General features: G+C 39.7%; 1 protein-coding gene across 2 annotated transcripts in view; it reads right to left on the bottom strand.

Annotated features, from left to right (window-relative positions):
* LOC126184951 (trafficking protein particle complex subunit 5-like) overlaps positions 1 to 25,967 on the bottom strand; it is a 49,862-nt gene extending 23,895 nt beyond the window's left edge. Inside the window, exons 1-3 of one of the 2 annotated variants that reach the window (XM_049927626.1) lie at positions 25,737 to 25,967; positions 25,183 to 25,359; positions 6,579 to 6,705 (exon numbers count right to left, since the gene is read on the bottom strand). In XM_049927626.1, coding sequence (XP_049783583.1) covers positions 6,579 to 6,705; positions 25,183 to 25,340 — 285 coding nt within the window. In that variant the 5' untranslated portion in view covers positions 25,341 to 25,359; positions 25,737 to 25,967. Of the gene's footprint in view, positions 1 to 6,578; positions 6,706 to 25,182; positions 25,360 to 25,541; positions 25,684 to 25,736 lie in introns of those variants that run through there. The other variant, XM_049927627.1, reaches the window with a different exon arrangement.
* Positions 25,968 to 27,699: the final 1,732 nt, after the last annotated feature.

The following is a 27,699-nucleotide window of genomic DNA, read 5'->3' as shown; positions in this document are numbered from 1 at the left end:
GAGGAACATAAAACCACATGAGCCACTTTGGTACCAAAGGTAGCATGCCAGGACTATCACCACAAAGCAGCCAATTTTGGACAGTCTAGCAGGATGTGGGCCACCATCAGGTGAGCATCACACCAGCAGTAAGGTGAGGTGAGCCCTCACCTCTGAGAATTAGGCCATGTCCCTCTGTTTATTTGAGGAGTCCAGGGTGAACCATTCCAAGTTCCAGACATCCAACAATCAATGGCACAGAATCGACCAAAGGTCCAGTTCTGGAAACCCCATTTCCAAAATCAGCATCCTAGTAGCCAACTTTGCCAAAATGTCAACATGTTCATTCCCTGAGATCTCAACATGTTGGTTAGTTGGCTGGTTGGCCGATTTGGAGGAGGGGACCAGACATAGAGGTCATCAGTTCCATTGGATTAGGGAACGATAGGGAGGGAAGTCGGCCATGCCCTTTCAAAAGATCCATACCAGCAATTGCCTGAAACAATTTAGGGAAATTGCAGAAAACCTAAATCAGGATGGCCGATGCCGGTTTGAACCATCGTCCTCCCGAATGTGAGTCCAGCGTGCTAACCACTGCACTACCTCACTCAGTATCTCAACATGTCCAGAGGTCCAAACAAAGATGACTGTCCATCCGTCTAGCTTGATGGAGGTCAGAAAGAAGATCCTGGACAATTGTGACTAATGAGTGATGAAGGTAGCACTGGCCTATAGGGTTAAGGCTGCTCAGGGAGGTGCTGCAGATTATAAGCATCTTGTCAGTGCAAGAACGAGCATGGCCAAGAGCTCGTTTGATGTCAACCAGTTCAGCAGTGAAGACACTGCATCCACTCAGCAAAGAGCATAGTTCACTGCACCATGCACGTGTGTGTGCAAAATGTTCGTCCATTCGAACCTGGAAATGCGTCGAGGGCAGCCAAAAACAGGTGATGAAACACCATGGGATTAACTGAATCTTTTGGTCCAAAGAATAAATCAAGAAAGATCTGAAGTCAGGGTACATGCATGGGGGTGTACACAATTGCTTCCTGACAAGAGACAGCAGAAGTCTTAGGCAAGAGCAGAGACACTGTAGTCAAACTGCAATAGTAATTCCAGTTCTGGGTATCTGTTGTGGGAGGTGGACCTCTCTACTAAGAAAAAGGACATGATATTTTGGATACTTAGAGGAGCTGTGGACATGTATAGTGCAACTGAGTAGCTGTTGTTAGTGCCTGATCCACAGTGGAGGGATCAAGGCCTCCACAAGTAGGTTATTCAGAGGGCTAGTTCAAAAGGCTCCTGTTGCAAGCCAGACTCCACAGTGGTGTATTGGTTCCACTGGCCACAATGCTGAGGGCGGTGCTGAACCATATGCCAGTCTCCCATAATCAAGGTCTGACAGGATCAAGGCTTTGGCAAGCTGCAGAAGGATAGTGCGGTTTGCACCCAAGCTGGTGTCACTGAAGCAGCAAAGTCAACTACTGTCAAATATTTTGAAAAAAGCGTATTTGTGCAATCAGCTGTATAATGACATATTTATTCTCAGACAGTTTCATAGAAGTTAACTGTACGGTACAAAAGAGATGATTATAAAATGAAGTATTTGCAGGCAATGTAGAGAATAGGGGGAAAATAAAAAAGGTTTTTAAAAACTACAGTACTTACACAGTATACATTAATGGATCACAAATAACTGTCATAAGTCGGTCTGAACATAATTCATATAAATATGCTGTATATTAGCACAATTAATCTAAATCAAATGTACAAAAAATGCATCTATCAAGTCACATGACTGGAAATCATCACACAGTGATTAAGTGAGCAAGTGTTGGTATCGTCAAAACTGAAGCAGTAAGATCCCAACTATCTGTAGGACGAGCCCACAACACACCCATGGCAAGTAGGTGCAGCTGAGCTGTAAACCTGGCAATCACAGTCTCCTTGGGAAGCAACAAGGGCCTGATAATACACCCGACAAGGTACAGGCAAGAAAGTAGACAGCATTAAGATTTCACATGCAGCTAGTCTTTAGTTCTCATACTTGTCAGCTTTTTACCAAAGTGGAGACCCCAAAACTCTGTACTGCACAACAATGCCAAAGTGTCTAGGTTAGGATGAACCACAGTATGACTACAGAAACACGACTCATCTTTTTGTGAGAGAAAACTGGAAGCCATGTAACAGGGTCCAAGTGGAGGCCCTGCAGATGGCTCCTTGGAGCTGATTGAGTTAAGGCTACAATTGGGAGCTGTAATAAATGCAAAAGTCAAAATACAGTGGGGGGAAAAAAAAGAAAGAAAGAAAGAAACCACACACACACACACACACACACAAACCTGGTCTGACAGATCTCAAGGGCTTGCTCTATGGCAATAAGGCATAGAGTGCTCAGGTATGCCACTTTCTTGGACCCATGGAGAGCTGAACAACTTACTAACTCCGGCCCGAAACAATTGGAGGGATGCAAATTGACTAATATAAAGTGGTATGGAAACTAGAAAGATCTGGTCATGGAGGCTGCGTAACATGACATAGCTTCAATCAGTGTCATATGCCTTTTGTAAGTAAGAAAAAAACTGCACTATAAGTTACTGTTTAGAAAAATTCCAACCTAACCAAAGGACAGGTTGAAAATCACCCCTCCAGGAAACCATGCTGAAATGGGGACAAAAGGCACCATGATTCAAGAATGCAGCACAATCATTGGCCTACCACCCTTTCTCAGAATTTGCAGAGCACACTGGTGAGGCCAATCAGTTGGTAGTCATAAATGGACATTGAGATTTTGGCTGGGTTCAGTATTGGGAAGATGATAGGATATTTCCAATGCCAAGGGAAAAATCAGGTCTACCCAAATACATTTCAAGACCGTGAGTAGATAGAGTCTGAATTTCATTTAGATGTTGGATTGTCTCATTATAAATCAAAATATGGCCTGGGATCTTTTCACGAGAGTCAAAAACTTGAAGTAGCTCCCAGTTGATGAAAGGTTGATTATCTAGATCTGGACCTCCAGGCTGACAAGAAGAGTAAAGAACAGGAAAGGTGGGTGGAGGTGCACAGGGGTGAGAACAGCAGGTGCCCCCAATTCAATACACACAATGGGGCTTTGGCACCACTACCAACCCATCTCGACTCCACACCATACCATGATCACAACTACGGGGACAACGCTTGAAAGAAGAAGGCACAACAATAAGGGGAAGTGTGGAGGGGGTGACCTGGCCAGCTTGGATGCAAGTCTAAAGGCCTCCTAAAACAGTGACAATGCTTACCAAGGGACTTCAATTCCGAAAGGAAATTCAGGAACTTAGATCTGGGAGAACAAAGCACTTTCGCAAAGAAAACCGAGGCAAGGGAATTACGAGGGTGCATTTAGGGTCAAACTGCAGGGGCAGTCCAGCAAAATATGGATCACCTTGAGGGGATTGAGGAGGGAGGGGGGCAGCACAACTACAAAGTAGAGTAAAAGACCATGAGACCATGGGTCAACTTGGTATGGCAGATACCAAGATGACACAGGATGACCGATTCCCACTAACAGAGCTGAGTGAAAAGGGATTTGACATGAGATTGCAAATCTGCCCCCAGACGGGGCATGGTGAATGGGTGGTACTGCAAAACACTTAGGTAGCAAGACAGTCTACAGCGGCATCTGCACAGGCAAATAATAAAAAATGACTATTCAAATTTTGCAAAGCTAATATTACAAATACTATCTTTAAACTTAATCTTTAAAAGAATGGTTGATTTAACTCTGACTTTGCAGAATCACATGAAAAACATTCCAACTCTTCAGGAACAAGAACTTACCAAAATTTGAGATGAATAAACTTTATTTGTGAAACCAGATGATTTATATTCTGGATGTTTTATAGCTTGTTTTTACAAGAAGTTATGGTATTTTGGTATGGTTAGTGATGTAAATGCCAAAGAGGAAAATGTATCTATAAAATTTCTACATCCTCATGGACCATCAGAGTCATATTTCTGGTCCGACAGCGAAGATTCATGTGCGATACCCATCTCTCTTGACATTGCAACTATGGATCCTCTAAACACAATGACTGGGAGAACTTACAGATTCATTCAAGACATACGTTAATATTCAAGTTTCAAAAATACTCAAGAACGTCAAGAGTAAGTGACCTAGAATTTAGAATTATTTCAATAGGGATTTTTGTAAAAATACATCAAATACAATCCTAAATATGTGTTATCAAGATCAGATTTTTGTTTAAAATCATGTTCCCTCAAGCAAAGTATTTAATCTCACATGAATTACTCAATAACAATTACTTTAAGAGTTTTTAACGCAAAATTAACGTTGTTAAACAAGTGTAAACTCAACACACTGTAAGCAAGGATGAAAATTTTGCTAATTATTTTCATCTATGAAGTAATAAACAATGAAGGAGTGAAAACTCACTAAGGGGGGTAGGACGTCAAACGGGCCGACTTGGAGCAGGAGAGGCACCACTGAACATTTTAATTTCCACTGTCTATACTTTTACAAGTAAATTCATAAAACTTTGTCAGCATGACCAGGAAGGATTCAAGATTACAATCATAGCAGCAGAAGTTCAAAAACATAACAAAATAATTTTTTTACATGTGAAATTTCATCATTTTTTCACTTACTATTGGCTGCATTTGTTGCTATAGGTACACTTTTCTTCATAAGTAAGCGAGATTGTTCAATGAATTTTGCACAGCATACAAACCATAGTTACAGGTGTCTGAAACTCTAGACTCTATTTAATTTATGAAAAAATGAATGAGCTGTTACGTTTTAAACTTTATGTTTAGAAAAAAATCAAATTTTGTAGTTAATTATCTCAATTTTTACCACAGTTTTTAATAGATTTGGAAAATTCTAGAGTTTCATACACCTGTAAGTATGGTTTGTATGCTGTGCAAAATTCATCAAAGAATCTCTCTTACTTGTGAAGAAAAATGTACCTATAGCAACAAATGCAGCCAACAGTAAGTGAAAAAATGATGAAATTTCATATCTTAAAAAAATTTATTTTGTTATGTTTTGGCACTTCCACTGCTATGAGTGTGAATCCTGAATCCTTCTAGGTCATGCTGACAAAGTTTTACGAATTTATTTGTAAAAGTGTAGACAGTAGAAAATAAAATGTCCTGTAGTGCCTCTCCTGCTCCAAGTCAGCCCGTTTGACGTCCTACCCCCCTTAATATTATTTTCTAATTTGGTGGAGTAATTTTTTTTAATTATTCAATTATCCTATTCCATTTTGATGTTATTGCTCTTAATGTTGTTCCTTGTATATGGTTTTAAAAAATTGAAAACTGCAATTAAGGCTTTTTTCCTTGACATGTGAAATTTCATGTTGTTTTAATTCAAATACCTCTGAATTCTTTGCATATTGAGGCATACACAAAAATTTATCAGTATTTGTTAGCAGATAAGGAAGATATAAATTATTTCATATATTTGAACACATTGTGTTTCCTCCACCTGACAACTACAAGCTGCAAAAATCCATAAACTTTACCTGGCTGTAAAATCCAAACCATCTGGGATATAGCAAAAATGTTTTGGATTCTTACTTAAATCTATCAATAGAACAAATATGCTATGTTATGCCAAAATCTGATACCATGGGTATCATGAGGCAATGAACAGACAAGGAATGACCCTTACTGAAGTGCGACAGAAGAGAATAGCTCTCCCACAAGACATACTTGCAAACTACATGTAAAAATCAATTTGGTCTGAAATGCTGAAGTTGGCATTCATGTGTTTGTGAGGCGTGCTTGCCCGTATGTGTGAACTGTGTGTGGCTCTCTTTTTACTGATGAAGGCTGTGGCCGAAAGCTTTATGTAAGTGTCTTAATTGTGCCTGTCTGCAACTTGAGATGTCTTCTTTATGGTAAGTAGCAATCCGTCTTTTCCTACATTGTTGTAAACTATGTGTAGTAGTTTTCAATATGCCTCTAGACAGTTTATCAACATACAAAAATTTCTATAAAGAAACCAGGTGGCCAGGGTGGCCACTCCACTAGTATACATATTAGGACATTTGCAATATCTCAACACTCTGCCAGATGTTGAGCACAATACACATATCAAATTATACACATCTCAAATTACTTCACACTGAGTTTAGCACTGTTCTTGATAATATAATCTTTCTCTGAACTTTATGAATTATACAAAAAAAATCTTCGCACTATGGCTACAACTTAAACCAAAGGCAGTTAAATGTTATGACACATTTGGATGATTGTAGTGACAGTAATTTCAGTCATATAAATCAAAATGTTTTATTCTGTTACAAATATTCTGAGATGTATAAAAGGGTTACTTCAGGATCCACAGGTTAAATAAGGCACCTGTGAAAATTAAATCTGTTACAAAGCAGTTTGACTTTATGTTGTTGGATTTAAATGAAAAATGTATAAATGATACCACTTATAATTCATTACATTTATAATTCATAACCGACACATACTGCTAACTGAACACAATATAAAAAATCAATTTTTAATGCCATCAAATTTTCACTACTTTTAAATCTTAAATTCTGCACTACTACACATTTTTAATCTATCATTATACTCACCAACCAAAATGTTGACTTCATCAATAAAATAATAGTTAATACTTTGACTTCACGTCTGCAGTCTCTTTCACGGACAAAGAAAAGGTCTACGAGTCTAATACCAACATGCTTTCCCATTTCAGTAAGTCTGAAATACACAAACAAATACATAAAATACGGCTAGTAAAAGATAAATGTTATTGCTGCAAATGGATCAATTTGTGATTTTTGTACAATATATTGGGGGAAGGGAGATAGGCTGACAATTTGAGACAAAGTACTTTTGGTGAGATGTATAGGTGAACTACTGCTAGTGGATTGTACTCGACTAGACGTCACACACTTGTCATTATCCTGAAGACACACCGACTCAAAGTTTCAACAGGAAGACATTGTAAAGACCATGAAGTGAGCAGCTGTACACTTCCTTATGACAGACATGTAAATACGAATTTAAAAAAAAAAGGGAAAAAAAGCTAATACTTTTACAGGAGAGCAGAAAATACTGCCTGTGTTTCAGTGGGGGAGAGGGAAAAAGAGGCAGGAGGTTTAATTCACCAACAATGAGGCCATTGTAAATGAAGCATTCTAATGGATGTTAACAATTTAAGTAACAATTTATCACTGATAATTGTTACAGTGACCACTTTAAACAGTTACCAGGAAACCACAGAATTTAATGGGCAACATCATACATAAATCATACTCAACTCTACAAACTCAAAGTTCTTATTTAAAACACTAACAAATAGTTACAACATGAAGATTTTGCAATATTTTTTATAAATACTTCCTTTTGGAAACCTACTGTGTTCACTGTTCTTAACTACTGGAACGCCTCATAATTGTAACACTTCCTCACAACTTTCTAAAATGGTTTACAAATACTTTACATAGGACCTGTCTCCCACTGTAGGAGGGCATAATGGGAGATTGCCGACTCAGTAATAGACTATTCTGTCACAACTAGCTGGGTAGAGAAAACTCAATGTAACAAAGTACATGGTGACCCAGGAAATGTAGCCAAGGAAGTGTAGAGTAGCCACATTGGTGTCTCCAATCTCCTTATTTTACTTTTATCAATATCTTCGGAAGGGCTTCCAGGTGCACAAAATCAATGTATGCTGTGGTTTTTTGTTGTTAACTGGGTTCACAACACTCAGTGTAGTGGTAATCAGTTTTCATGCAAAACTCCTTTTGGAACACTGAGTCTAAAACTTTCAAAACCCTTTACTTTCTGCATGTCAGAAGGACAGTAATAATACTGAAATAAAATGCTTCAATATACAATCCAGTAAAATAAAGAAGTATATGACACTAGTCCTCTGAGATGTATAGCTGACTCACTACTAACATAAAAAAACAGAATGAATGCATGCACCTGTAATATTATTATTGGTTTGTGGAACACTCAACTGCACGGTTATCAGCACCTGTACAAAGCCCCAATCTTTACACAGTCCAATCTTGCCACGTTCACGAATGATGAAGACAACACAAACACCCAGCTCCAGGGCAGAGAAAATCCCCAACCCGGCCAGGAATCAAACTCAGGACCCCGTGATTCAGAGGCAGAAACACTAGCCACTAGACCATGAGTTGTGGACTAGTTGTGGTGATTGATTGATATTTTATATCAAAACACACACACACACACACACACACACACACACACACACACACACACACACCTGTATAAAATCTAAAACCTGTATGAGTAGCCCACTCTTACAACATCCTAAACATATGAGTAGCCCTCTTACAACCTCCTAAACATAAGTTGCTGTTGTAGAGCTGTAACAGGGGGGGGAAACACCCTGCAAAGTTGCCAACAAATAAGAATCATTGCACTGGACTCCCTGCCATGGCTATTATACTATTTAAGGCAATGGTAAATAAATTTAGATTTAAAAACTGCCTTGAGGAACACCATTCTCTTGCTCAAATCTGTCAGACAGAACCTCACTATGTATAAAAAACAGTGTGATAGCTGGCTACCTCTGAGCACCATGGGACTTAACATCTGAGGTCATCAGTCCCCTAGAACTACTTAAACCTAACTAACGTAATGACATCCCTGCAACCTTGGCAGTCGCACAGTTCCAGACTGAAGCGCCTAGAACCGCTCGGCCACACCGGCTGTCAGTGTGATAGCACAAACCATATGAATATAGGCAGGCTTCCTCAAAAGCTCCATTGATGTTAGACATCTGGGAATACTGTCGTACCCTCAACAGTATCAAACATCTCTTCTACATTTAAAAATATGCCCATTTGACACTGTTCCATAGACAACCTGTTTCAAAGCCCCCTCACACACAGGGTCTAGTTGTCAATGGTGGATCGATACCTCCAGAACTAACACACAGTGTGAGTTTTGCAGTTTCCATGATCCAACCGTGCAACTATTTATGGTTCACTCATAGCTCTTTCCTACACATCTACATAAAGTGTACTTCACTGGTTTGAGGAGTGGGACCAAAAACGGCTCCATCCACTAGTTGAGAAATTGCCCTTTCTGCCATGTATTATTAACAGTTGTACAAGGATTTCTTTTCAAGTTGCCACAGCATGCTGTACTTTATTCAGCCAAGACTGCACACAGTATCACAAACCACAGACTGTGGTAAATTCAGCTTCCATATGGACAAGGGGCAGTTACAGGACTCAGCATAATTGTACCTGGTTGTGATGGGATACTGAATCCAATCAGACGATAGCAGTAGTCTTGACAAAATGCTGTGGACTAACACTGGTTGTTATTTGGAGACACCCCTCCTTCAGTTCATTTGCTATGAAAGACCTACAATGTTTTCTGGATACCCTCCGAATACAATCTCTTCTTAATCACTTAATAATATAGTGGAAAGCCATGAAGTTCTCTGTAAGTGGTTGGCATCTGAATCTCTCTAGAGCCACCCACTTGTCCCTGACATCAGAAAGGTACTCCTCCCACCAGCAGAGTAGAGTAGGCAAAGAAATCAGCCATGTCCTTTTTTTTAAATAAACTTCCCAACATCTGTCTTCGGCAGTTTAGAGACACCATAGAAAAACCTAAATCTGGATAGTCATATGAGGATTTGATTGCCATCCTCTTAAAAAAAGTTCAGTGTCTTACCACTCTGCTACCTCACTTGGTGGGGATGAGTACATCAGCAGCTGGCTGGTTCACCATAATAATGTCATCCACCTATTCCTGGCTACTGTCTTCATGTTAAAACATGATTAGTTTACTGTACAGTATCCATTTTGGCATCTTACTCTCTGCCACTACTTGTTCTGTTGTATCCAGAGGAGCAAGTGCTCACTGGAATATTAATTGTCAATCGCCTTCCACTGAGCAGTGCCAGTTTTTCAAAGTAGTGAAAACTGAACTTGAATCTTGACTCTTGCGTTAATAAAATATGTATTCAGAACTCCTAATGACACAAAGAATTTCCAGGCTACAAAAAAAGACTCCACAGGGTAAAACACAAACTAAATGAAAGTATACAATGACATTTCAAATACTTCAGAGAAACTGTGAACTTAATTTACAAGCTATTCAATTGCTCTACACTTGGAATCAATATGTCAAATCACAACATAACTAAAAGTTTACGCACCCACAGTAGTGACCTTAGTGAGGCACCAGTGTGTAGAGAATAGTATAGTTTGTGTATAGTCTGTGCTAAACAGATGGGATCCTGCACTTTTGAAACAATGCTGGTTCACAAATGATGCAACGAAATACATTTTGTTGTCAAACAGCTGAAATAAATAAAATTGCAAATTCCATAATTTTAGTATGTGCTCTGATAAGACTGTAATTTTGGCCTTGAAATCGGGACAATTATTGACAATCATAATACTTGGGACGTCTGCATTTTGTAATTAAGCTACTCCCATCTTATCAAAATTTGGAGTTGCCCCCCCCCCCCCCCCTGCAGTCTGCAGGGCCGCAAGTGACTCGCAATGCAAGACTTCCACGGGAGAATATTTGCAATGGCACATATGTGTGGATTGTGTGTTTCAGCATTAACCTTTATTTTGTTATACTTACTGATGCTCCAATAAAAACTGCAGTTTTGTTGCAGTAAAGGAGTGTATCGGTTCTATTTTGAAGTCAGACACTGAATGAATTATAATTATTTAAAACTCTTTCTTAGTTTTAAATCATGTCATGGTGTGCCCAGGGAATGAAATGCTCTAGGATTGCTTGTTTATAGATAAAATTTTCTATACCTATTCATTAATATGGCTGACTCACTTCTGCCATAAACTGGTGCGAATTTAATTTGTTTCGTGTGCTACACTAATGCTTTGATGCTGCTTAGTTCTTCCCCACAGGCACAACCCTGCTACATCAAGGGACATCTGTCTTGGTTGTCACTGCCTGCAATCCCAGTGCTCCAAAAGGCTAGGCAAGTACTCCAAGATATGCATGAGGAGTTGACTGCTTGGGCATCATGAGTGTAATCCTGATGTTGTTAGGAATCTATGACAGGGTACCAGATGATACCCCACATCAGATTGGCTGCTATGTTTGCAAACTTTGGCTTGTGAGTATCTACACAGACATTGTGTATCATCTTATGGTTCTCAAATGTTGAATACTGTCAGAATATGGAAAATGGAGGGAGTCAAACCAGATATTGGAGGATTATTATGCTGCAAAGGATAAGATACAAAGAATAGTCCAAAAATGAATCTTAAGGGATTGTCAGGTCAGCAAAGAAACAATGGGGGTCATTAAAAGTTGAAGAAATGGTAAATGGTCAAAGCAAGGGAAAATGTAGCATGAGGAAAAGATAGAGGGGTTGGGAACATGTATGTACCAACTAGCTGAATACCCAGCATTGCCCATGTATGTATGTATTTACTCCAATCTTTAATTATTCCATCTCATCTGCCTCTCTCCACCTATCTACTCCTCCTCTGTCCAGTCCTCACCAATCTGCTCCTCTTCTGCCCCCTCTCCACACATCTGCTCCTCCTCTGCTCCCTCTCCACACATCTGCTCCTCCTCTGCTCCCTCTCCACACATCTGCTCCTCCTCTGCTCCCTCTCCACACATCTGCTCCTCCTCTGCTCCCTCTCCACACATCTGCTCCTCCTCTGCTCCCTCTCTGCATATCTGCTCCCCCTCCACCCCCTGTATTTCACCTACATCACATCTCAGATGTATATTTAACATATTCCATACATATGTCACATGTATCTCTAGTGAATTTCACCCTGCAGTTTTGTTTTCATGCAGCTCAATTTTTATCACATCATATCTTCTGAACTATTTGTCATACAATGCAAGTTTTTGCAAGTACATTCAGAAGTTTATGTGAATACTGTCTACAAAATGTGTTGCAAGTAGATTTAGTTGTGAATTAGTAATAAAAAGTCATGCGTAATGCAGCAGTAATATTGCATGAACAGCAAAAATTCAGTAGGTGATGAAATATTTTCCTTTCATCACTATGTGGGTGTGTTGACGAGAAAAGTCGCTTAAAAGTTTGAAATTATGTGCAATTCTGGATGAATGTAGTATCACTATTTAGGCATCATGAGCTATACTACACTCCTGGAAATTGAAATAAGAACACCGTGAATTCGTTGTCCCAGGAAGGGGAAACTTTATTGACACATTCCTGGGGTCAGATACATCACATGATCACACTGACAGAACCACAGGCACATAGACACAGGCAACAGAGCATGCACAATGTCGGCACTAGTACAGTGTATATCCACCTTTCGCAGCAATGCAGGCTGCTATTCTCCCATGGAGACGATCGTAGAGATGCTGGATGTAGTCCTGTGGAACGGCTTGCCATGCCATTTCCACCTGGCGCCTCAGTTGGACCAGCGTTCGTGCTGGACGTGCAGACCGCGTGAGACGACGCTTCATCCAGTCCCAAACATGCTCAATGGGGGACAGATCCGGAGATCTTGCTGGCCAGGGTAGTTGACTTACACCTTCTAGAGCACGTTGGGTGGCACGGGATACATGCGGACGTGCATTGTCCTGTTGGAACAGCACGTTCCCTTGCCGGTCTAGGAATGGTAGAACGATGGGTTCGATGACGGTTTGGATGTACCGTGCACTATTCAGTGTCCCCTCGACGATCACCAGTGGTGTACGGCCAGTGTAGGAGATCGCTCCCCACACCATGATGCCGGGTGTTGGCCCTGTGTGCCTCGGTTGTATGCAGTCCTGATTGTGGCGTTCACCTGCACGGCGCCAAACACGCATACGACCATCATTGGCACCAAGGCAGAAGCGACTCTCATCGCTGAAGACGACACGTCTCCATTCGTCCCTCCATTCACGCCTGTCGCGACACCACTGGAGGCGGGCTGCACGATGTTGGGGCGTGAGCGGAAGACGGCCTAACGGTGTGCGGGACCGTAGCCCAGCTTCATGGAGACGGTTGCGAATGGTCCTCGCCGATACCCCAGGAGCAACAGTGTCCCTAATTTGCTGGGAAGTGGTGGTGCGGTCCCCTACGGCACTGCGTAGGATCCTACGGTCTTGGCGTGCATCCGTGCGTCGCTGCGGTCCGGTCCCAGGTCGACGGGCACGTGCACCCTCCGCCGACCACTGGCGACAACATCGATGTACTGTGGAGACCTCACGCCCCACGTGTTGAGCAATTCGGCGGTACGTCCACCCGGCCTTCCGCATACCTACTATAAGCCCTCGCTCAAAGTCCGTCAACTGCACATACGGTTCACGTCCACGCTGTCGCGGCATGCTACCAGTGTTAAAGACTGCGATGGAGCTCCGTATGCCACGGCAAACTGGCTGACACTGACGGCGGCGGTGCACAAATGCTGCGCAGCTAGCGCCATTCGACGGCCAACACCGCGGTTCCTGGTGTGTCCGCTGTGCCGTGCGTGTGATCATTGCTTGTACAGCCCTCTCGCAGTGTCCGGAGCAAGTATGGTGGGTCTGACACACCGGTGTCAATGTGTTCTTTTTTCCATTTCCAGGAGTGTATTTCTTTACTCCCATCCTCCCGTTTTGAGAGGTAGGCAGTTCTTACCCCACTTCTTTCCTGACAATAAGTAGTTTGTGTATAAAGTTTGACTGACATCAACACAGTACTTTTGGAGGAAAAGTTGAACATACACACACACACATACACATACATACACTGATAAGGATCTGCGACTGTAGCTATGGATCACACAGCACTGATTTAATCTGAGTACAGCTATGGTCACTTCTTTCCATTTTTGTGTTTGGATAACAACCATCAACCTAGCGTAGCAAAAATGTTATTCACCCGAAGAGCTGACACACTTCCATTGATTGACGGTCTCATCCCGACAGTCCCGTGCCCACTGCAATTGTAAGTAACAATATCACTGAGACAACATGTGAACACTTAGTGGTCTGCTGCAAAGCTCCATATTCAACAATGTACGATGAACGGTGTGCTCCAAAACACTTGTTTATGCACCAGCATTGTGCTCTTTTTGCAGAGATGCCACAGATCATCATCTATCCAACTTTATAGAGCAGACAATCCTCTGAACCCAACGTGCTGTGAAGAGTTGTGGACATCCAACCATTTAGCACTTCGCCGTAGTTTCACTGTCCTACCACTTTCCATAGATGGTCTCGACAGTAGCGTGTAAACATTTGACAAGCTTTACCATCTTCGAGATACTCGTCATTCACAGGTTCTGCAAAATAAAAATCTGCTCTTTGTCATCATTGCTTATCTCAATGGATTTCCCCATTTGCACCCCTATCTTTGCTAGGGTGATCCTCCGTTCATGTCTGCTCTGCTTACATACTTCTGTTACCATGTCATAGGAATGCAACACCATCAGTGGCAGCCAACGTCGTGGTGGACAGTGGTTGTAATGTTTTGGCTTATCAGTGTATCAATGACATCTCTTCTAATATGACAACAGGTGATTCTAAAATATTTTTGTTTACAGATGACACTAGCTTGGTAGTGTGTCAAATACTGGAGTTCAAGGCTTGTAGAAAAATTAATGTTAAAGCAGACTCAATTTTTAGTTTCTGAAAGAGAATCCCACTAAAACTGGGATTCTGATTACACAGAATGGGCATATGATTCGTAAGTCTGAACAATTCAAATTTCTGGATGTTCAGATAGATAGCAAACTGTCATGGAAAGCCCATGTTCGGGATCTTGTTCAAAAACTGAATACTGCTATATTTACCATTCGAACAGTATCTGCAATAAGTGTGGTTCCAACACAAAATTAGTTTACTTTGCTTATTTTCATTTGCTCATGACAGATGGCATAATATTCTAGGGTAACTCTTTCCATTCACAAAGGGTATTTTTCCAAACTTACAGTAGGCTGCAGGTGAAAAATAGGTCTGCAGCTTGTTTTATAATTTAAATATATGGCTGCATCTCCGGCATACATTGCATTAGGAAGGATTTCTTAATGGTGACTAGTTTTGGACACTTATTTTCAAGCCATCCTAGAAAAAAAATGACCGTTGGCTGACAATTTTACACAAACGAGGCATTTAAATTTGCAGTAAAATATATTATACTAATATACATGTAAGGTATATGAATTTGTCATGATTGTTTAGTTTTATGAGTTGCCTTATTAGTTACATACCATATCTTACGTGTAACAACACAGGCAAAAGCCCATGTACAAAAATTGTCCCTGCAGTAATGATCAAAGCGATGCTATGGCCTATTGATACGAAAGGCACTTCTCCATTAGAGGACTGAATATAAACTAATATATTACTGTTGAGATTATCTGCTTAGGGGGCTGTCTTCTTGTAAATTGGAAAGTTAATTTATTTTTAGAGTGGGAGTTGCCATACTTTTTGGTTTTGAGTAGTAGTAGTAAAGATGTGTAGCTTTTAGGAACTGGACTAAATTATGTGTAATGCATAGCAGTATAACTACTGAGTTTAGTTCATGAAACTCTAGTGTCTTCTGCAAGTGAAGTCATGCCATGATGTAACGCATAGCACTTTGGTATAATTCAACCCACTAGAGGCCAAATGACTGGTCTTTGGAAATTTTTTTTTAGTATTGTAGGGTTTTCTAGTCTACATTCAGTTAATGAAAGAAAAAAGAATGTTTTGTTTAGTCAGCAAATATTTTATCTTTGATGTGTGCTGCTGTCAGCAGTCGCTATAGGCTTATGCTTTTACTGTAACACTTACGATATGGTATGTAGCGAGTAAGTCAATTCACAAAACTAAATGTTTATGACAGATTTGTACACCTTACCTGTATATTAGTGTAATATAATTGTACTGCAAATATGTATGCCTCATATGTATATAATTGTCGTGTCAATTGTAATTTTTTCTTTGAAGCATGGTTTGAAAATGAACATAGGTATCCAAAACTAGTCACCAAGGAATAATAATAATAATAATAATAATAATAATAATAATAATAATGCAATACAGCTACATTCAAACTTATATATACAACTAGAGAAATCCGTAATTATTGATACATGTTCAATCACCCGAAAGTTCCTAAATGCAATATAACATATACCGTACAGTTAAAAGGAAGTCACGCTTGATCAAGGTCCGCGTCACTTTCCATTTTCAACCAGACATAACGTCTGAGAAAAGAAAGAAAGAAAGAATAATAATAATAATAATAATAATAATAATAATAATAATAATAATAATAATTACTTCTTAATGGAACGTATGACAGAGCTACAACTGCTGTGGCCTTCTCCACCAGAAGACATCACGGCACTTAAAGAGTATCAGCAACCAAACTGACAGCCTGCAGCCGCGGATTGTCCGCTTCGCAGGCACACCGAAGCACTACACAACCGACAGGCAATATTGATTAACAGCCACAACAGCAACAATAACAACAACAATAACAACAACAACACAGCAAAGACACCAGCGGCCACCAGGGGCCACTACCAGCCCACATAAACATAAGGAAGAGGTCGGTGCAGATCCCGAAACTATTTTCACACGTCAAACCATGTGATGGAAAATAGTTCCGAGGTACTCCTCCGCCGAAGCGCTATAAAGGCCAGCGCTCGGCCGCACATTGGCAGTTCATCGACCGCCTGTAGACGTGGATAGCTGCCGCCCCGGCAGCCCGGCTTGGATCTTCTCGCTGATCTCTGGTATATCAGAGAAGTCTCTGGCAGAGACTAGTAGGAAATTATTTCAGTTGTTTTCTATATTATTATTGTATGTAGTTGTGATTCGAAGACAGATCACTGTTTTGTGCTGGTGTTATACTTGGAGAATTTGTTTTGGTAAATTGAACAGTCCAATACATTGTTTCCGGACTTTGATCGTTAGTTTTTTCTGCTTACACTGACATATCAACAACCATTTATTTCAAAGGGTGTTTTCAGCTCAGAAATCAGCAGTTTGAGCAAAACACGGCTTACGTTCATGAACTACTTGTTGATCCCTGTTCACAAGTATGGGAATTCTGACATTGACCTCTCAATATATTTTCTCTTTAATGTCATTTGTTGTTAACAATATGAGCTTATTCTGAAGAATCAACAGCTTTCATTCAGTTAATACAAAACAGAATGCCAATCTGCGTTTGGACTGCACTTCCTTCACTCTTCTACAGAAAGGTGTGTAGTATTCTGCTGCATCCATTTTCAATAAGCTACCCTACAAATCTACAAATTAAAACATCTTAGCAGTAAGCTTCATAAGGGTGTATACGTGGACGAGGAAACAAAATTACCGGATTTCCTGGTTAAAAATACACTTTCTCCCGAGTGAAAATACACTTTCTCCGTGCTAAGTGAAAGTATACTCTTCCCCGGCACAGTAAAACTCATCAATCCTTTGAATGTTTATGGTTTTATATACCGGAGTAGAAATATTCCCGGCGCTTTAGAAAACGAAACTCGGGGGGGGGGGGGGGGGGGGGGGGAACAGGAAGCACATTCTGAGGAGGACAAGCAGATGTCCCGAAAGAGGGCTGGGAGGCACTTTCCAACTGGTAACCCCACATGAGGGCAGGTGTCAGGGGTCAGTGCCCCTTGTATGCAAACAGAATAGGATACATTGATTGAGCAGAAAATTGGCAAATGGAAATTGCGTAGATGAGCAAGAGTTAGTACCATGGGAACTGAAGAGGGAAGATCCCCACTTCCTCAAGTAGACTGTCTATGGAACTAGTCCAGCAGGCACTAGTTGTATGGCGAGCTCCATGATAATGGATTAGATCTAATAATTCTAAAGCCAAATGTGCTGCTGAGTCATTAACATTGTGAGCCCAAGTGGGACTGGACCAGAGCCTGGTAAATACAAGGAGAGTAGCACAATCTGCACCCCAAGAAGATGCCGAAAGTTTCTTAGATATTTTTTTCCAAATGTACTAACCATCTTGAGGTTGTTTTATAGTAAAAAAGGTTGGATTCAATTTGTAATTATCACAGTCTCTTGTCAATTACTTATAATCAGCTCTTGACAAAAAATTTCATTCTGATCACATTGTCAAAATATTTAACAGGAGTGTATTCTCACATCCAGGTACCAATGTAAACTACTGATGTGCTATTTGGTAATAGTTCAACGTAACAATTCACAGAACTTTATCAACTTGTTGAATATTAAGCCCTCCTTGTCTATTTCACAACCCAACAGCCTGTGATGATGTTGGTTTGTGGGGCATTCAACATCAAGGTCATCAGCAATCGTACAAGTTCCCAATCTTTACAGTTCCAATCTCGCCACTTGCCAAATGATGAGGACAACACAAACACCCAGTCCCCGGGTGGATAAAATCCCCAACCCGGCCGGGAATCAAACCTGGAACCCCGTTATTCAGAGGTAGCAACACTAGCCAGTAGACCCCGAGCTGCGGACAATCCAACAACCTGGTATGTGTTCATAGGAGAAAGCTCTACATTTCATCAAAACTATTAAATGCATTCATTTCTCCTAAGACAACTCTTAAATTGGTCATGGTATCACCATTTTTGAACATAACATTCCTCAATACAATTTAAACTAATTTAACATGCTCAATCAGTAAAACAACAAAGCTGTGCACGTGGCAAGACTGCACAACTATGCTACTTTTATCTCTTTTAGAAGAAACAGTTTCTCAAGAGGTTGGAGGAGCAAAAGGATTTTAGAGCAGGGTTAAAAACATTTCTTCTTGAGAACTGTTACTGCAATTTATATGAATATGTGGACACAAAAGAATTCTAATTGCTCATAAGCATTCTCTCTCTCTCTCTCTCTCTCTCTCTCTCTCGTGTGTGTGTGTGTGTGTGTGTGTGTGTGTGTGTGTGTGTGTGTGTGTGTGTGTGTGTGTGTGTGTGTGTGTGTCATCCACTGGCTTTGACCCATGTCATCATCATCATCTAGATGTCAGTCACTCCTGTTTCGAAGTTATAGAATATGGCGAAATGATGTCACTCATTACACACACAAACAGATCGAAGTAACACAAAAAACATGTAATTGCAAAAATAACTCAAAACTAGCCAAACAAATACTGACACAGAAATCAAACAAATGCTAGTATGGAAATTAAACAACCAAAGTCTTCAGCAACCGATGAAACCACAATAAAAAACAACCTGAACAAAACCTGGGAAAAGAAATTTCACATGACGTGTATAGCTCAAAATCCACAATACTACGAACCCCACAAAACTGCAAAATCCTGTACCAGGAATTTTACTTGATCTATGTAGCTTGAACGAAGTCCACAGTAACACTAAATTGAGCTCACCCATACTGAAATGCTAATTTCATCAATGTAGGAAAAACGAACACCATGATATGTACATATTACAATCAAACCATTACCAACGAACAATACAACCAAAAAATTCATAAGAAATTGCATTAATACCAATTTCAATATACAATAAACATGCAATTAAGCCCCCCCCCCCCAAGCGCGCGCGCGCGACACACACACACACACACACACACACACACACACACACACACACACACACACTACAATACATAGGGCCTACTATAGTAAAAACAGAAAAACAGTGATCAGTTTCTTCTAGATGGGGTCTAAGGCCTCAATAAATTTGAAGGAGGATATTGTTTTACCAGGCTGTTAGATGAATAAGTGTATATAGTGAATTTTGTAGCAAACATTACAAGATTTGTTTTCTTCGTGCTTCTGACCAGATGCAGCATTCTAGTAACATAGTAATTCTATTATTCTCATAAGTACCATCCTGTCATACACCTTAAATTTTAGATTATGACCACTGACAACCACATTGTGCACATATATGCATGGTCCATGATTTTTGACAAAACGAGTATTATGTATCCACATCTGTTACAATAGCTTTTGCAAGATGCACTTGAGGCTGGGCAGCACCTAAAGCCAGCAGTGAAAGTAAGATAATTTAAAACACATTCCGGTGGAACAATGTCCTCCATGAAAACCTGCTTACCAACCAAAGCTATCGGAAATATAGCTATAACAAAAATTGCGTGTCATCAACACAATCTTCTGAATGGCCAGCTTAGATTTCTAAAACCAGGAACACCTATAGATAGAACTTCAGAGGTTGTCCTGATGACAATGACACATATTGGTCCCTGGTCCAAATTCCACAACTACGGTCAATGTCATACCTTCTCCACAAACTTAACACTTCACATAGTCAGCTATTAAATCAAATAACTGTAGGCATTTAATTGTGGTCAGCATTATGTCCACTATTGCAGCTTGCACTGACCTACTCATGAATCCATTGTCACATCCACAACCAGCAATAAATGAAACACAAAATCAAATTTCCAACCATAAACAACATACCACACTAATAATTCCAAAACACAAAACAAATTTATTGCCCATAACTGCCAACACCAAAATAACTCACTAACAAACCACCAAAACTCTTCCAAAATTATTCTAACAAACAGCTTTCAAATAGCCCAATGAATCACTAACAGTAGAGCACACCACTCACTAGATTCAAACAGTCCCTCTGCGAACACAATCCATTTCAAATATGACGTGCCATTATGATGTTACGCAACAGGTCAACCAAAAGTTTGTATTCAACCTGTCTGTTTTGACCCGACCCATGACGTAACTGTGTTGTGCAATGTCACGGTGAGTGTTTTTGAGTGGGTTGTGTATGTAGATAATGTGTTTTAGTATTTGGTGGCTTTCTTGTGTTGGATGTTTTATGTTTCGGAGTTGTTTTTTGGGTACGTTTGTTAGCTATTTGACAATGTGAGTTGAGTGTCAGGTTGCTACTGGAAGGGCTTGTGCTGGTTTGCTAGTAAGTTACTTTGATTTTGGATATTGTAGCTGATGGGCTTATGTTTGCAATTCAGTTTCTAATGGTTGGAGATTTAATCTGATTTTTCTGTTTATTTGTGAGACATGGATTTGACAAGAAATTTTTCGAGTAGGACATTGCTTGTTACAATGGCCGGAGATATGTTGTTTATGATAAAGTTCCTACAGTTATTTGGACTGAATGCGAATTTTTTTTTTAAGTGACTTTCGCAGTACCAGGTTTTCATGTTGTGTGTGCTATTGAGAAATTCATTTGAGCTACACAGGTCAAGCAAAATTTACAATACCAGCAGTTTTTGTTTTTGCACTTTCTGTTTGTGGTGAATGTTGAGAATTTTGTATGCTTTGATTTGAGTTCAAATTTTTTTGAATGATGGTGTTATTGTTGTTTATTTTGTTTGTTCCTGTTCAAAACCCCTATGGTTAATTTCATTCTATCACTGGAGTTAAATATTTAGTGCATTGTCTAAGTTTGTTTCCGGGTGTAATGAGTGAGATCACGTTCATCATATTCTATACAGTTGTAACAGGGGTGTCTGATATACTGATGACGTCACAGGTCAAAGCCAATGGGTGGTAATGCGATCTTCGGTTTTGCCCAAACATAACACAGTTCTATCACAACTCATAGAAAATGGGTCGTACCAAACTTCAGTTGATTCGTAGATGTAGATGTTTCTGCTGATGGTTTCTTGTTATCTCTGATCCAGATGCATTTGCAAATGCATCAACTGGATGACAAGAATCACATGCAAGGAGATTTGTGCTATGTTATGAATGAAGTATTGTTGTAATTACCTGACAATGCTGGTGCTGTAGGAGGTGCTCTTTAAATACAATGTTTTAGTCTTCTTTAACAAAACTTTTTATTTGCCAAGACAGGAAGGACGAATACATCAATTACTATTTTCGACCTGTTAAATGGCCATCTTCAGATCACATAATAGAAAGCAGAATTTACATCGACAGGCTGTCAAATGGATAGCTTCATCTGATACAGTCAGCAGACAAGAAGGCTCCTTATACTCTCTCATTGTATCACTATGGTGTATGTTATACTGTGCAATGAAATGGTGCCTAATATATCTAATGTCTATAAATCATTACCATGATTTTTGAGTTTGTTATTGCAAACTTGATCATGACAAACCGCCTGCTTCAGCAATCATTGTAGATACTGCTTTCTATTATGTCATCTGAAGATGTAAACTGTGAACTTTCATGGACAGAAATCTCACAATAAATAAAGTGCTCTGGGCTATTGTGTCGTTGTCAAATGGATTCCACATTTAAACCCAATGTTTTGATCCCATCAGCTGAAGACATTTCCAAGGGGCATCATAGCTTCTTTGACTGTCCGATTCACACCCTGGCTTGCTACTGACTGCAGCAAAATTCCAATTACACATGCTTCTGCACAGTGGCGCAACATCACACGTTTTGAATACCTGAGCGTTAACTTGCCAGCGTCGACTGCCATCATCTACTGTTGCTATCATCCCATGCTGGAAAACTGGTACATTTCTTCTCCAGCACCATAATCCAGATGTCATTCTATTGCACACCCTCCTCCTTCCTACTAAAATTCCTAGGGTGTTTTACACTCTCTACAGCCTTTCATGCTATCTGTTTGTGGCTGCCAGTACTTGAGTCCTGCCAAACTGAATGTGGCAATCTCCTGACTGCAAAATATGTTCTGTTGACAACAGAAATGCAACGGTTGTTTTGAATGTGACCAACTACCACTGTAAGATTAACAAATTATTAGATCGGCAAACACATATGAAACTGAGTAAAGAAACCACTGACAAAGTTCTTTGAACATCTGATAAAGTCCTCTACCAAACAGAGCATTCATGAAAGTCAGTTCAATTCAGCTGCACAGCAACCAAGACTTTATGGGTTCCCAAATGCTCACAATGGACATGTTCCTCTAAGACCTATTGTGAGTGCTACTGTTTCACGAATCTATTTGAGTACCACATTCTTGACAATATTATTATGATTGTATGTGGGCAAATAGGATACATATATCAAGAATTTGGCACATTTTATCATTAAATTAAATGGCATAGTGGTCCAGTCAGAGGACATATTAGTTTTGATGTGGTATTGCTATTTACTATGGTTGCGCTCAATGAGGTGTTGCAACAGCTGAATCAGATGTTTGCTCCCAATATTGCCTCTCTCTCTCTCTTTTTTTTTTTTAATATTGCCTCACAGCCACATATTTCAAATGTAACAATGATCCTATGGAAAGGTGGATCATGTCACTCTGGAGAGCTCCTTAAGCACAGTCATAGAGAATTTCTTTATGCATAAATATGAGGATCAGTCATTGGAAACAGCCAACAAGAAACTGAATATCCAGTACATGGACGATAAGTTTGTTTTGTGGAGACATTGCAGTATGAAACTAGCTCAGCTTCATAAGCACCTCAACATGATTAATCTGAAGATCCAGTTTACCACGGAGCAGGAGGCAGGTGAAAGATTAAATTTTCTTGTTGTTCGGGTTTTCAAGAAAGAAGATGGTAGCTTAATCCATACAGAACCTATGCACACAGACCATCACACACACCAGGATTCAAACGACAAACACAACAAAATCAAGGCATCATAAAAACATTGACAGATAGAGCAAGGTACATCTGCAAACCACAGCTGCTCGATGCAAAATTAAAACATCTCACCAATGCATTGCTCAAGAATGGTTATTTGTCTACTGAGGAAAAAAAGAGCATTAAGACAACTGCACTGAAATCATAATGATGCACAAGTGACTGAAACTGACATTTTCCCTGCCTTTAATTAAGGACGTTACTGAGTGCATAGGAAAAATCTTGGAAAAGTAGATTGTGGTAATCTATAAACTCACCGGAAAGATACAAGATCACCTGAAATTGGCCAAGGATGCTCGCCAATCAGTGGCAAAAGCAAGAATTTATAGGGTTCCGCATAGTTGTGGGGAGGTGCACATGGATACTTAAAAAAAGAGCCCAAGCACAACTGATTGACGGATCACCTGGTACAGAACATGCTTTGCACCTAAGAGATCAAGACATTCATTTCCACAGAACTGAAACAATGGCAGCCACAAACAGACACCATGAAAGGCTATAAAGGAGGCCACAGAGATTATAAAATACCCCAGGAATTTCAATAGAAAGGAGGATGACATGAAATTGAATGACATCTGGATTCCAGTGTTGAAGTTGTGTACCAATCTCGCACATGTTGTGACAGCAACAGTGGATGACTGTAGTCGACAACAGCCAACTATGCTCGGGTATTCAAACCATGTGATGTCACCCAATGAGTGGAAACACACAAATGGAAGTTTGCTGCAGTCAGTGGCGAGCCAGGGTTTGACACGGACACAAATAGAAGTTTCAATCCCCTTTGCAAATTGGCCTCCACAGATGGGGACAAAACTTTGGCTTTAAATGTGAAAGCCATTCAGTCAAGGCACAATAGCACAGAAATATATTAATTAAGATGTGAAGGTGGCCATGTAACTGGTCAAAACTAATAATCTATATATCCATTCTTGCAATCTTGGCAAAAAAAGGTTTTCTAATGAAGACCATAACACTAGATGTATGGCCTACTGTTGGTTGCAGCTATAACATCTTTTTCAAAAACATACAGAACAAAGTTTTAGTGTTCCATTGCTGCTACTGTTTGTAGTTTGTGTGTAGGGATTGAGCTGATTGTAGGTTCTAGAGATGTTACGGCATTAGAAGACTGGGGATTAGCAGTAATCCTGCCACCCCGACTTGGGTTTTCTGTGGTTTTCCAGACTGCTAAGGTGAATGCTGGGATGGTTCCATTGAATAAACCATAGCAGACTTCCTGCCCCAACCTTGCCTTGTCAGGTCCTGTTTCAGATATGTTGCCTATATGTGTACAGTACATATATTTGAAATGTATTTAACATGTGCCATACCACTGCATGACATAATAATTGAGCAAATAAACTTACACTATGCACCCCAGACAAAATTTCTTAAATGCACACTTAACTCCAGCTATCATAGCATTGTCTAAATCATTTTACATAATAAAATAGCTAGTGCCACCAACACAAAAACCTGGATAACAGAAATGCTGTCGCAGTTTTTAATGAGCATCATATCCAAATAGAAAACTGTAGTCAAAGGAATAGGTGACAGAGCAGCAGCAGTGTGTCACTGACAACTTATTTTATTACACTCTTAGGAGCATCACTATCACATTTTACTATATTCTGTGTAAATGTAGCATGAATGGATGTCTGGCTGTATTATATATATCCAAATCAAGTTATATTTTAGAGAAAGTAGTAACAAAAGAGAAAACTACATCTATTGCAGTATACTCACCTGCCCTGTAGTTCTGGAATGGTGTGCACTCTGTTATGGCAGTACTGGACAATTTCTGAGAATAGGAAAGCATAACAGCTAAGACTAACTTCACCCTTCCCTCGACTAAGTGGCTTGTCCAGTATATTTGATCTCGTGCGAATTTTTGAGAGGTTCATAATCGATTCTGGGCGACTTCTAAAAATCAGAACGTAAATTATAAGGAGACAGCATATACAAGTACAATATGAATGTTACATTGAAGCTCTTCAACAACAAAGAACAGCTCCTTGTTCCTAAACAAAAAACTATAACTGCAAATTTCAGTGCTTAATTTTCTAAAAACCAAGAAAGAAGAGGTCAGCCACTAGTGCTCTTACTGTGGTAAGACATAACTCCACCCATGTAGTTTTCCAATACAAATGAAACAGAACAAATTTCCGGTCTCATGAGACGTAATATCATAAGGTGTAATGTGTTGTCCATATTCGGTAATACATGCCGAATTCAGATACCTTAACGTCTATGTAAAACGGTAATATGTTAAAACGTAAAATAAGGAAAATTAAACTGACCGAAATTCAACTGTTCAGCCGGTAACACCAACGCATAATTTCCTGCTTCGAACACTCACTGAAATCTTACGTGCCGTTCTACATTTCTGAACACTTCCTTGCTACCTAATTAAAGCCATACCATGACAATAGCAAATCCACTCGGTTTACATTCATCATTAACTCCATAGTCACACCACTACCTCCTCCATTTGTAAACATTAAACAAGCTGCTGTCACGGATGGCTACTAACAGTCCACGACGCACTACCAACTGCAGTTTCATAAAGACAAAGTAACACGTTCAATTTATCGTTAGCATATTATCTCCACATGAAATTTTTCTCCGAAAATAATTCGTCGTATAAATTTAAAAACGAGCTAAACTGTAACGAAAGGTTTTTTAATGTACGCTGCACTACTTCGTGAAAATTGTGCGGATTTCGCCTCAAGCTTTCATTGGAGATGTCGCATACCATTTCTGCTCTTGCTAGCATTAAACCTTTTCTGCACTTTCTGGTATAAAAAACGCGTCTGAAGAAAGTTTCTGGAGTGTAATGATTCATGTATCAGTAACAAACGTTTATGACCCAACTGAAGTATTACACTTACAGTGGAAAGTAGCATCCGCTTGCATAAACCTTGCTGTTTACTAAGTAACATATGCGTTACTCTCTGTTGTTCGTAAGAAATTTTACTCATGTAAAACAAGGTGAGTAGAGAATAATCCAACCAACATGTAGGTTTTTTTTTTTTTTTTTTGGAAAAACAAACACTTAAATCCGCTACATACTGTAAGCGAACTAATACACGGTGGCAGAATCACGAGAGTTTCAGAACAAAAATCGCATTGAGTGTTACAAATAAACACATGCCTCATATTGTTTTAAAGACCGGAACAATTTCGACGGAGGAAATAATGCTAAACAAGTAATGCGTTGTAAGGAAATATTACGAAAGTCGAGGTTAGCCTGGAGTGAAAGAAGCAAGTATGACAAGAAGAGTACTTCAGAAATAGTGTTTCATACGTATCTAACTACAACATACAAACTCAGTTTTATGAAAGATTCTATCTTACTATATCACAAAAAGAAATTACAATGTGAGAGGAACATGGCGCGCGTTTGACAGCGGAATCGAAACAGTTTCCTCGTATGTATAATAAGAATACTGTCTGTGTTATGCACATAACGCACGGTATGCCAATACGCATAAATATTTTTACATTCGCTGTCCCCAACGCACCCCTCCCTCCACACTACCATCACCAAGTTTGTCAAACACACAGCATATCAGAATTCATCACAAAACAAATATGGCAGTAATAGTTAAAACCATGATTTCTACTGGTTTTTTTCGGTATTAGCATTTCAGATCCTAACAATACCGTCAAGCCATAGCTATAAGTCTGGCTTTACTCACAGCTTATTTCCCATGTTTGTGGCAAAATATGTCCGGACAAACACAAAAACACAGACTTCCACCAACAATCGTCACAGGAAACTGTTTCGGGTTGTCCACTATGAAGAGACTTCTAAAATCTTTGGTTAACAACTCATCGTTTTGCAGAGTATGGTCATGCAGTCAAGAGTAAGGAAAATTAATCGTTTCTAAATAAAGGTTATCGGAAATACAAATTAATCAACTTATGTAATTAAATCTTAAATTCCGCAGAAGTTTAATTGAACTGTGAGGTAAATATTAGGTTGGTTACCCAATTCTGTCACAGATATACTTAACATCGATTAAAACAAGTGAAAACACGGCACTGACTTCACGCAATGTTTACAGAACTTGCACACATTCTTTTTCAGTGGTCAGTGTGATATAATAAGGCACTGAAACAAAAAAGAGAGTTATTTGTTATGTAATATATATTTACACAGAGAATATTCTGATTATTCCTTTATCTCTTGGGCACGCATCTGGGACAGCAACATTTCACCTTCCCATGATTTCATCAAAGCGGGTGTCCAAGAGTGCC

The sequence above is a fragment of the Schistocerca cancellata genome, chromosome 4, assembly GCF_023864275.1.
Source record: "Schistocerca cancellata isolate TAMUIC-IGC-003103 chromosome 4, iqSchCanc2.1, whole genome shotgun sequence".
In the NCBI taxonomy this organism is placed as follows: Eukaryota; Metazoa; Arthropoda; class Insecta; order Orthoptera; family Acrididae; genus Schistocerca; species Schistocerca cancellata.
This window is presented reverse-complemented; position numbering and strand designations above follow the sequence as displayed.